Source organism: Triticum dicoccoides, chromosome 7B (genome assembly GCF_002162155.2).
Source record: "Triticum dicoccoides isolate Atlit2015 ecotype Zavitan chromosome 7B, WEW_v2.0, whole genome shotgun sequence".
NCBI classification, from domain to species: domain Eukaryota; kingdom Viridiplantae; phylum Streptophyta; class Magnoliopsida; order Poales; family Poaceae; genus Triticum; species Triticum dicoccoides.
Window position 1 is genome coordinate 44728307 of NC_041393.1, and position 12851 is coordinate 44741157.

A 12851-nucleotide genomic window follows, 5' to 3' on the forward strand; every position below is an offset into this window, starting at 1 on the left:
CTGCCCGGAATCCGGGTCCGCAATAAGGCTCTTCAGCTTGCATCTTCGACACGGACATCTTATCTCCGTCTCGTTCTTTTGAAGCATCTCGGCCTTCGCGGACCTCAAAAACCTATTCACGATGCCTTCGGTCATCGTGCGGACCATGGTCGCCTGCGGGGTAGAGCAAAACGATATTTTAGAACCAAACAAAAATTTGGCATGACTTTCCCTAAAAATAGGACCAAAAAGAATGCTTAATGCCAAAATTCTCGCCGAAATGGAAATGAATCAACATTCCGGCAAAATATTGGCAACTATCGCATATCAAATACCGGTACACCTCCAAACACAAACACATATGCAACACCACAAACATATGCAACACCACGAACATACATAGATCTAGCTAGGCCGTAAAAAGTGCATGTGCACATTGTTGTAAGGAGAACAACCTAAATATAGCTTCCCCCCTTACTTACCTATTAAAACAAGGTAATTTAACCACTTAATTTGAATGAATCTATGGTGGAAATGAGGTGAAAAAGAGGAGGCACCCGAGACAAGGAGGAGGTGGAGAGAATGAAGTGGGGAGAAAGTGAGTGTGTGGGTAGGAGAGGCTGTCCCAAATATCTTGTTGCTGCCCACTTACTAATGGCGCACCTCTTCCATGATGCGCCATTAGTAGTTACAACTACTAATGGCGCACTTAAGCAGGATGCGCCATTAGTATGTTTGGATAGGCGCACTAGTTCAAAAAAAATTCTATACTAATGGCGCACCCACTGCCTGGTGCGCCATTAGTAGTTACAACTACTAATGGCGCACTTGGGCAAGATGCGCCATTAGTATGTTTGGATAGGCGCACTAGTTCAAAAAAAAAATTCTATACTAATGGCGCACCTGCTGCCTGGTGCGCCATTAGTAGTTACAACTACTAATGGCGCACTTTGCCCGGATGCGCCATTAGTATGTTTGGACAGGCGCACTAGTTAAAAAAAAATTTGATACTAATGGCGCACCCGTAGCATGGTGCGCCATTAGTAGTTTAAACTCTAATGGCGCATCAGATTGTGGTGCGCCATTAGTATATACTAATGGCGCACCATCTTTCTGGTGCGCCATTAGTGTCAATCCCATCTATAGCCCTTTTCCTAGTAGTGGAATAGTATACGGGGTTGCTTGAATCCTCGACATCGTGGTTCATCCGATGAGATCATCGAGGAGTATGTGGGAGACAACATGGGTATCCATATCCCGCTGTTGGTTATTGATCGGAGAGCCGTCTCGGTCATGTCTGCATGTCACCCAAACCCGTAGGGTCTACACACTTAAGGTTCGGTGACACTAGGGTTATACGAATATGAGTATGCAGCAAACCGAATGTTGTTCAGAGTCGCGGATGAGATCCCGGACGTCACGAGGAGTTTCGGAATGGCCCGGAGGTAAAGAATTATATATAGGAAGTGATGTTTCGGCCATCGGGAAAGTTTCGGGGTCACCCGGTATTGTACCGGGACCACCGGAAGGGTCCCGGGGGTCCACCGGGTGGGGCCACCTATCCCGGAGGGCCCCGTGGGCTGAAGTGGGAGGGGAACCAGCCCCTAGTGGGCTGGTGCGCCCTCCCTTGGGCCTCCCCTGCGCCTGGGGTTGGAAACCCTAGGGGGGGAGGCGCACCACTTGCCTTGGGGGGCACTCCACCCCCCCTGGCCACCGGCCCCCTTGGGAGATTGGATCTCCAGGGCCAGCGCCCCCCCCTGGGGGCCTATATAAAGGAGGGGGGAGGGAGGGCAGCCGCACCCTGAGTCTTGGTGCCTCCCTTCCCCTGCTACACCTCTTCCTCCTCCCGCGGTAGCTTGGTGAAGCCCTGCCGGAGTCCTGCTGCATCCACCACCACGCCGTCGTGCTGCTGGATCTTCATCAACCTCTCCTTCCCCCTTGCTAGATCAAGACGGAGGAGACGTCACGCTGACCGTACGTGTGTTGAACGCGGAGGTGCCGTCCGTTCGGCGCTAGGATCTCCGGTGATAGGATCACGACGAGAACGACTACCTCAACCCCGTTCTTTTGAACGCTTCCGCTCGCGATCTACAAAATGGTATGTAGATGCATCTCTCCTTTCACTCGTTGCTTCGATGAACTCATAGATGGATCTTGGTGAAACCGTAGGAAATTTTTTATTTTCTGCAACGTTCCCCTACACGAATGTATAGGGTCAGTTTGAGGATCCCGACTAGGTCACGGTTTTATGATCGGTCACTGACCGGGTTGTCCATCTGGATGTAGGGGGGAGCTGGACTGCACGTAGATGCTCTCAGTGGATACGAGCACAATGAGGACACACCGGGTCTCTGGATAGGTAGGATGAACATAACTAACACCAACACACACAAAAAAACATGCTGACAAAGGGCAAAGTCATACAATACCAAAGTTATGCCTAACCGATGAAAGGGAAAAATCTCCAAAGTGATCAACAAAATATAACAGTGATCATATCCACCCAACCATCTCTAACATCACAAGGACAGCGGTATTGTTCAACATCAACGACTTCAAGAAGGGAACGACCCTCAAGCGTCGTCATCACCAGATCCAACTATAAGAGGATAGATTCTAGGGTTTCACCCTGAAGAACAAGTACGAGCATACCCGATCAATGCCTTCAACAAGGTAAATTTATGATTGTGTGGATTATTGATATGGTCATTAAATTTTTTTCGAGTGTCTTTATTTTAATTGTCTCTTTTCTTTCACCAAGACAAAAAGTATAGTTATTTTTCTTCCTCAAAACAAGATATCAATCACAAAAGAAGTCAACTACATATTTTCAAATAGAGTAGAGGCACAAGAGAAATGGAGATTAAAATTGCATTAGAAGTGTAGAAGCACAAGTATGTGAAGAAAGATAGAGAGAATATGATAACGAATTGGAGGTTCATGGGCCCGTCTCACCAAGGATGTGTTCCGAGTCATATCACCTCGGGTGGTCTAAGATTCTCACCTATGTAATGAGTACAAATGACTCAACAAAATCTACAAGATTTGTTTAGTTCGTTTGGGATTCTATAGTTTTTTTATTGGAGTTTTGGAGGACATTTATGTGCAAGAGGTGGTGCCAAAGATGACGATAAATGTCCTTTATTTATTTTTTGTATCATGGATCTTTATTGGTTCAATGTGTTTTAGTTTATTCAACATGGTTTACTATGGCTAACTAAAGTTGGATGGCTTGCTAAAGAAAACCAAAAAAATAGCGACTTCTTGTCGAATATTAATGCGGCGTGGATTTTATGATCTACTCGAGGTCCTAGAAGACACTAGAGAGAAGGGTGGTGCCCTAAGGGACCCGATGGCAATGAAGGTGATGCAGTGGTTTTACCCACGTTCAAGCCCCTGAATGGGGAAAGTTATACTTCATGCTTATCCATCTTTATTCAACCATGAGGGAATTGCAATGATGTAGACAGGGGCGGAGCTGGAGCTAAAGTCACCATGATGTACCATTTAAACATGATGTAAATTTTTTAACCAACAATGTACTAAATTTGCACATAGGCCATCAAACATAATAGAAAATTGTGTTTGCTATTTGTACGTCGCCTGAAAATGGTGCATGCACCATTCAAATCCTTAGGAGAAGAAGACGGTGAGGCGCAGTGCTCTGAGGATAACAGGTTGGCTGCGGCATCCTTGGCGAGCCTCGTCCGAAACTTGTTGGAGATGGGTACACTGCGTCTTGGTGCGACATCATCGGCGGAACAAAGTCAGGGGGTTGACGATTTGAGTGTGGTGCAGGGTTACTAAAGCCAGAAAAAGAGGGGGCTTAGAGGGATGAGTAGAGGCAGTGACAGACCGATGAAGGAAGTGGCTTGGGAAAGATGGGCCGGCGAGGTGGCATTGTTAGTTCGACATCGACCACACGAGTGCTGGAAGATGGCGGTTCGATCGACGATGACATTGGTTTCGCATGCCATCGTGTGGATTCCAATCTGGTGTTACCTCCAACAACAACAAAGTTCATCAACGAGTAGACACAAGCCTCCTCAAGTCACCGTCTCGGTTGCCCTCCTCTCTCCCATCCGCAGCCTCGTCGACGGCACGCTTGTGGGAGTCTCTTTCAATTTTTTTAATTCTACTATGTGCTTGTTTCCTCTAGGTATTGGTTTTGGTGGCATGGCGAGGTGGCGAAAATGATGTCACGTTGTAGTCATGTCTCTCAGGACTTTCCCTACCTCGTCAACGCCTGATCCGACAGCAAAGAAGGGCCTGTGAGGGTAGGTGTTGCCGTATATGTTGGCTCTCTTTGGATTTTGTGTCAGTAGAGGAAAACAATTGGTTAGATCGATTTTGGCATTTTTTTTCAATTTGTTTGTTCACATGGTCCAATTTCTCCAACCCTTTGGATCTGTGGTGAAGAATTGGAAGCATGTGTTGCATAGTGTGATGCTTCAACTAGTGTTTATTCGATAATTTCTATATCTCATTTCATGCGGCAAGGGGCTATTGCAGGTTTTAATGCCTGGTTGAGAACATTTGCAGGTGCCCCTTTCCTTTGTTTTCTCTTTTTTTGCAGGTGCTCTTTCCTTCGTTGTCGATTCAATGTAATTTTCAATCTCCGGTGGGCGGTGTACTATTGGTGAAGATGACAAATATAATTTTTAGTGCAATTTTATTTTTACTAGTAGTAGTTTAGACCGGTTATACTAAAGTTTTCTGTGACAAATGCTCTTCGGTGTCTTTTCTAAAAAGAAGTTCATCAACGAGTAAACAGCTAGCGTCTTTGCTTTCCTAGTCCATGTACTATGACTTTCGAGGGAAATCAACCTGAATCATAGGCATGCGTGATGTTCCTTACTAGTGCAAAATAAAAACATCTGGTCTTGCATATAAATATTGATTACAACTTGGCATCCTTTCTCGCGCGGAGCAAAATGAATCCCATACCACTTGCAAAGACAGACTGAAGATACTACGAGTTGTGAAACAAACAGGCGCTTTGTTTGCCATCAGGACATCAGGAGAACCTGATTTACCTGAAATGCGCGATGAAACGGATCCAACTCCAAGCGATCAAACCAGTGAACTAATCATCAATCAGCACGACCTGGGGCGGCTTGGTCTCTGTGGCGCCACACGCACCATGTCGTCCTCCGTGCGGTGCACCCTCCAGTGCGCGCTGCTCTAGACGCTGTAGCATGCGCTGCTCCGCCGCCTTGCTGCTCTCCAGCTGTGCCTTCACCTTCTGCAGCTCCTCCTCGGCCGACCGTTTGACCGTGGCGAGCTCGGCCTTTGCCTTCTCCCGGTCTTCTTCTGCTGCCCGTTTCCACACCACGAGCTCGGCCTTTGCCTTCTCCCGGTCCGCTTCTGCCTCACGCTTCGACTCCACGAGCTCGGCCTTTGTCTTCTCTAGCTGTTCCCGCAATGCTGCGTTGTCAAGCTCCGCCGACTCCAGTTTCTTGTCCACATCCACAGCATACCCCAAAGAGAACGTTACGTAATTCAAGGCCTGCGCATTGGCAGTGTGATCATTCTACTACTATATGCACCTATGTGTGAACGATTCGTTGCAACATTCCACAGCGTACCTCGAGCGTGGCCAGAAAGCCAGATGCAACGACATCTGAAGGCTCCTTGGCTGCGAACAAGCGCTCTTGGGACGCCGTGAGACCCTGCAGCAGCTCCTGTGCGGCCTTCCAGTCGATGCTGTTGTTGGAGAAGTGCAGTGGCGGTGCCGAACACATTCCGGCAGGCGACGAGCAGCCATGGCCCATGGGCAGCATGAGAGGTGTTCAATACCGCTGTAGGATGCAGACCCTCGACCTCTTTGCTGCTGGCTTCGTTCAGACGCCTTTTCTTGGCTGGCATACATTTTCCCTTCTCTACCTGTTCGGAGGCTTGAGCAACTTTCGTGTCGGCCACCATGGTGTACATGAAGTCGAGAATGGAGGAATCCATCTCTGGTAGAGAATAAGATTAACATCCTTCATTGGACAAAAAAATCATGAGCACAAAAGGAGATTTTGGTGTTTACCTTTAGAATGGGTGGTTGTAGGCACTGAAGGAATGGTCATGGCCGATGGTAGAGGTGCACTAGATATCTTAACAGCGGTAGGTTTATTGTAAGAAAGATAGACATTGAGATCAACAGGAGCAGCACTATGAGCATGCAACAGCTCCGCCGCCAATTTATTCTCCTTAGGACTGAGGGCTAGCTCCCTTAAAGCGCTTTGAGGGGGCTCACCCCACTCCACGGGGCAAGGCCATGACGTTGGCGAGAGGAGAAAAAAGAAGCCACGCTTCCAATCCTTGATGTAATGCGGAAACCCCGTGAAACGCAGGTTCTTCTTCGCTCGAAAAAGGTACCATCCATTTCCATGAACGACAATGGAGAAGAAGTGCAGGAAGACGGCCAACGATGGCTCCGCGCGGGCCTCGTGGCAGAGTACGGAGAACCCGGCCATCATGCGCCAGCAGTTCGGCGTGAGCTGGGACGGCGCGATGCGGAAATGGGAAAGTACCTGCCAGAAGAAACGGTCCAGCGGGATTCGCATCCCGCCCTCCAGCGCGGCCTCATACACGCAAATGAACCCTTCCGGCGGCGGCGAATTCGCGCGCAGGTCACCGGCGAGGAGTGCGGTGTACTCATTGGGGACGCCGTGCCTGGCTCGAAGCTCGTCGACATCCTTCGCGCGCAGGTCCGAGACGAAGCCCTGGGCATCGTCGGGTCCCGGGCCGGAGGCTGCAGCGGCGGCGCCGTTGAGGGGGTCGCTGGGGTTTGAGGAGGAAGCCATGGCGGGTGTTTGTCTACTGTCTGGCTCCAGCGGTGTTGCTTGCGGTGGAGAGATGAACGGCCCGGCGTGTATAAGTGCAAGCTCCCTGCTTGGCTTCCCGAGGAGCCCACTTTCTCTCCTCTCGAGTAGTTGAATTGGGAGTACGGTAGTAAATGAATTGATTGCTCACTCTGCCTACTCACTCTACAGTCTACACCCTGAGCTGAGCCAATATTCATTAACTGTTAATTGCAGTTGATTTTTACCTTTTTAGTAAACATATCACCGCAAACTAAACAATATCTTCACAATTTACATGTGGCCGGAGTACAATATTTCACTATGAGTACAAATTCACAGGTTTACGTGCTTGTAAACAGTTATTTGGAACTGTTCTTCAGTCGGTAATACTCCCTCCGTTCCTAAATGTAAGTCTTTTTAGACATTTTAAATAGACTACAACATACGGATGTATGTAGTCATATTTTAGAATGTAGATTCACTCATTTTGCTCCGTATGTAGTCACTTGTTGGAATCTTTAAAAAGACTTATATTTGAAAACGGAGGGAGTAGTAAACAAATTATTATCAATTGATGAACTTTTTTCAAAATGCACAAGAACAACTTTTTTTTCTGGACTATGGGAACACATCTCATGCTACTATAGGATATTCTTTTTGTTGATGGTCAAAGAATTGAATGAAATCTAGACTTGCGCCCTAAATAGTGCCAAAAAAAACATTATCGGTCTCTTTGTGCAAAAGATGCACAAATCTCCTAGAAACCACAAAAGTTTTAGTTCACATATATTGCTTGATCAATCGAAGAAAATATATGTATAATGCATTCCGGTAAAAAAAAAAAAGAGAGCCGACTCCCCAATCCATCCTTCTAGTGGGTGACGACGAGACCCCATGAGGATCACGACATAGTGTTTGTTCCACATGCCGCAGCAAGGTCACTCCCCAGGAACCGGATCCTCTAACATTGTGAAGGAAAGTCACGGTGCTATAGTGTTTGCCTAGTGTAAAATGAAGAAGGAAAGTTAGGGACTGTTAGTAGGTAGTTAGTAGGTTGTTTACTGTTGATATTTACTGTAGATATAAATTAAAATTAATTTTAGTTCACCATCAATTTGTTTGTATGTAATTACTATAAATGTAGACGGTAGATCATCAATTTGCAAATTAATTTAAATTATTTTAGCCATAATCATATGGATAGAAAGAAGGAAAGTTACGGTATTATAACTTCTCTAACTTTCCTTCTCAATGTTAGAGGATCCGGTTCCCACTCCCCAATCCATCCTTCTAGTGGGTGACGACGAGACCCTATGAGCCTCACGACACTTTGATTGTTCCACACGCTGCAGCAAGGTCTTGAGTCGTCTGTTTGCATGCCGGTGCAGGCCCCATCTTCGTAGAAATACACATTCGCCCTCTCATACTACCACATCTTGGGAGCCACCTGGCGCAATCGCCACCGCTCGTGCAGGTTTGGTGGCGACAATGGATGAAGTGTGTGGCTCAAAGAGAGGGGACGATAAGATGGTGGAGGAATATTTTGGCTAATTATTGCTAATACCTCCCTCCTCCCTCTCCTCATGTTAGGGCTTACACAATGCGCATCATCCCCATTTAATATGTATTTGCTGGTATCTCCTCGAGACGAAGCGATCTGACTGTTGTCATGCCCATTCGTCTGAGCGATCTCCCAACAAGTCGAAGTCCTCCAACTTCTCTGACGACTACTGGAGTCATACTCATGGCAAAGCGACTTTACTAAAGGTGGTGAAGAAGCAAGGAGCACATTGTGCGGGATTATATCTCTGAAACTTGGCAGTTTTAAATGCAAAAACCGCAACTTTCATCGTTTAAAATCAGAAATTTTTGAGGGATTCTCCTTTTTACTACCCCTTTGTGCGGGAATGAACTACTGCGCAAATCATGAGGCAAAATGAGCGGGCAACAGGACTTGGCAGGTGAGTGCCCCAGCGCATTTTCGGATGTGACTCTAGTCGACATACCTATTGCTACAATGAGTTGCGAGCAAAATCTGTGCCAGCCCCTACCCATGTAGAAACAAGTTAGCAGAACAAGAAGAGAGGAAAACTTACGACACTTTGTCCCACATTCGATGGCCAACATTGCATCTAATCTTACGTCGTTGTGTTCGCACATGAACACATAATTATGTGCTTACGACGTATAGCGCAATAAGCAGGGCACATCGAGGGAGAAGAAGGCCGGAAGAGCGATACAATACACCAGACACGCCGACAAGGTCTCTTGAAGACTCGGAACCCCACATGCCCAGGAGGGACTGCATCAAATGTGCACGGTGACTATGATATGTCCTAGTCCGACATGGCGGTCTCTATGGGCTTAAGTTTCATTGTTATCAAACAAAGAACAATGAAGAATGAGAAGAAAGAAAATATGGGTAAATAATAATAAATAAATAATATAGCGGTACATTGTTATGTTCGGTTAGAGCATCTACAACCGCGATGGACAAATCCGTCTCCTCAAACACCAGCGGACGTGCCCGGGCGCGTCTGTGGACACTAACCGGTCACGCCTCAAATATTTGATTCTACAACTGGACACCTCAAATTAGAAACCACAAATCCATATTATTACATGCAACGTGAAACCTAATCAAACCAAAGCTCGCCCGGTTCTAGCATGACCATGTCTGGCGAACGGCGCCGCTCCTTAGAGTGTTGGTCCGATCGCCGACAAGGTAGAGTAGGGCATGGGACACGAGCAGGATCATTGGACTCAAGGCGCCGCCATCTCTCATGCCATACTCTTCCTCGTCGGCCCGTAATCCGAACGATGCCGGTGGATGTCAGATCGATGATGAATCCGTCTTGGGATGAGCCGGCAACGTTCACCATGACGCAGTTGCGGCGCCCGGACTGCTGCTCCATACGGGGCACCGGAGAATGCGACTCCGCCTCGCCGACGTCCACCGTTGCGAGGGCTGCCGCTGCCTCCCGCACGCGCTGCCTCACACGGCGGGCACGTCATGCCATGTTCTTGTCGGATAAGGCCCATGGTATGTCCCGATGCTTGGCGCACCAACGGAGGAGTTGCGCGTCTGCCGCCCCATTCGGACGCTAGACGGACCACACCGCCTCCGCTGAGGTAGCGACGTCACACCTAGCGCCGGATCCATGGCCATTTGGGTGGGCGCAATTGATTCCCGACAGAAGGAGTCCTAGCGTTGCCGGGCACACGTCTCCTCCTGGGAGCGGTAGAGCGCAAGGCGGACGTCCATGTCCTCCTCGGGGCCTCGTTGGATGAGCTCGGAGTCGACGGATCTAGAGGTGAAGGACTCGGAACCGCTGCCCACCATGCCGGAGACGGTCACAAATCGCTGGAGGTGAGCTTGGGTGGTGGCGGGAGTGGAGGGGAGTGGAGTGTGAAGTGGCTAGGGTTTGGTCCGGCGAGCAGATGGAGACGAATATACGTGGGGTCGGGTGGGCCAGCATGGGCCGGGTCCGACGTGGCTGGCGTGCCCGGGCGCCTTCATATCCGCCCTATATTTGGGCTGGATATGAGAGGTGCAGGTTAGGCTAGACGTTTGAGATCCGTTTGATGCGCCCGGCTGGGTCCAAATTTCATGACCGGGCGGCCTGCCCGGGCATATGAGGCGGGTCACTGACCAATCATGTTTTTTCGACCCATACGCCCCCCTCAAAGGAGCCTCAAACGCCCGGGCCGACCGGCACCCCTCATATCCAGCCCAAATATGGGGGCTCCCAAGTGCGTCCGCCATGTAGGACTGAGATCGGGTCCCACGTAGACTCTCCCGTAAACCCGGCGGTTCGACGGACGCCTCCTCCTTCGTGGCGGCGTGAACGCCGCGTGGTACCACTCCGGCTCACTGCCCGAGGCCATAGCTGGCTAGTGTCCCTCACCCTAGCCCATCCACCTCCTTCGTCTCTGCGCCGCCACCCGAGCCCGTCCGCCTCCTCTCCCCCGCTCTCCCATGCTCTCCGGCAATGGTCTAGCGCTTCATCACCACGTACGCTATGCTCACGCCCGAGCACCAGAGGTAGATCGCGGAGGAGATGCAGGCAAGGCGCGCCGCCCGCATCGTTACCAGGTTGCCTCCGGACTAGTCGGGGCCAGAGGAGAGCGAGGAGCAGCAACCACAGGAGGAAGAGGGAGAGTCGCTGTTGGACCCAATGGGGGAGGCGAATCCGGAGGAGGATGAGGCGGAGCTACCGGAGCAAGGCTTCAACGTAGCGAAGGCGGAGGCGGAGTTCGCCGTCACCCAAGCTGTGGAGATGGCGGAGCAGCAGGCCATCCTGGAGTCCATCCAGGATTAGGCCTACGTGGAGGCCAACCGTAATTTCTTCGACAGGAGCAGGTGGCGTTCGTCGCCCTCTTCGTCGAACTTGACGTGGAAATAGAGGAGGAAGAGGCCACATCGCAGCAGCCGGAGGCACGGGAGTTACAGCTGCCATCCATGCTGCCGGAGCCAGGTGCGGAGATTGTCGACGTCTTTGATGAGTAGTTAGGTGATCAATGTAGTATGTAGATTTATTTTCTTTGCATGGTTTTTATGGACTTGAGAATCTAGTGTGAAATATTCGAATGCACTTGTGCTAATTTGAGAAATACCGTTCACTGCCCACGACCCGCTGGTACTGATCCACATTTTGCTTCCCACCGAGGTGAGCCACTCTCCGTTATTAGCATGCATGCCTTGGTGCTGGCTTCAATTGCTTGTCGCCTCAATTCTTCTAGGCATGTGAGCGCACCTCTCTCCTCTGCATGCTAGGTTGCAAACCCGTAATCGGCAAGGCGTTTTGCAGTAGCTGGCTCGTGACTTGACTTTTCGGTCCACGCGGCTGGACTTTCAGTGCGTTCAGACGGACGTCTTCTGTCGTTTAGATAAAACTAGACAGCAGGGAAGTATTTTGGATTTTTTTTAACACAATACAGATGCAAGCGCTCATATACACGCATACACTCAACCCTATAAACACATACATGCACATCCTAACTTTATGAGCATCCTCGAAAGACTGAGCCGGCATATTATCTTGAAATTTACAAATTTACGAAGTCACGGTAGGCACCTCGTCGTCGACATGAACGTCTCCTCCCACTGAATGCGCATCGCCGAAAATCTGAAATAAATCCAAGAATAAATGCGAGCACCATGACTTGAACCCTAATGAGCTGGAATACCACAGTCCCTCTAACCATCCAACATAATTTAGTTCGCAAGAGTATCTTGGATTGATATGATTCAAAACAAAATTATTCGCCACGACAACACACACAATTTTTATGTTGAACACTTCTTAGTTCACGGTGCTCTCGAAGAATAAAACACTCACGCTTTACTTCACACATGTATCCCAGACATGTATGTGATATTTTTCTATGGAGGTTGCATATGTCCTTGGATTGTGACAATCCAATAAAGAAAAAATTCGCATGCCTAAATGAGGCGCGGGATTTTTATATTGAGCATATCAATTTAAGATTATCTTTGGGGTGAAAACACCCCGCTTTACTTTTTTTTTTTGGGATAAGACTTTTGATCTATTCATCAATTGTCAATGTAGTATAAAAACATCAGAAGTAAGAATTATATCCAAATTTGTAGATGAACTAGCGACAACTACAAGCACTCTAGCGAACCGAAGGCACACCGCCATCATTACTCCTTCCTCATCGGAGTCAAGCAAACATTGTTTTAGTAGACAGACAAAAAATCATCATGCTAAGGCCCCATAGGACCGCGCACCAGAACAACAACCGCTGCCAATGAAGAGAAGTCCAGATCAGAAAAATTCAACCCGCAGACACACAGACGTAGACTGAATTCAAGCGCATCCACCGAAGACAACGCCGAGCAGATCCTACTAGATCCGCGGGAGACACACCTCCACACACCCTTCGAACAAGTCCAGTGTATTACAACCATTTGCCCGTCCTGTTGTTTATATCGCATACAATCTTAAACTATGATGATACAAGAAAACAAGGTTACTTATTTCAGTGAAATGTACAATTCTTACGTTGAGCACTTTTTTATTTGAAGTCATCTCAATGACGTTTTTAGCAAGC

The 12851-nt window shown here is 48.6% G+C and overlaps 1 protein-coding gene across 1 annotated transcript; it reads right to left on the bottom strand.

Moving 5' to 3' along the window:
- Window positions 1-5065: 5065 nt before the first annotated feature.
- On the bottom strand, window positions 5066-6100 carry LOC119338579 (ribonuclease Y-like). Its single transcript, XM_037610889.1, has 2 exons — window positions 5568-6100; window positions 5066-5488 (listed from the first exon to the last, which is right to left on the bottom strand). The coding sequence occupies exons 1-2, from the start codon at window positions 5760-5762 to the stop codon at window positions 5066-5068; spliced, it is 618 nt and encodes a 205-aa protein (XP_037466786.1). The 5' UTR covers window positions 5763-6100.
- Window positions 6101-12851: the final 6751 nt, after the last annotated feature.

Excerpts from the sequence above, each read along its gene's own strand:
- LOC119338579 (XM_037610889.1), bottom strand. The coding sequence starts at position 5,762 with ATGCTGCCCATGGGCCATGGCTGCTCGTCGCCTGCCGGAATGTGTTCG. Across the intron at positions 5,489-5,567 it reads GCTTTCTGGCCACGCTCGAG|GCCTTGAATTACGTAACGTT; the intron begins GTACGCTGTGGA and ends GCCAATGCGCAG.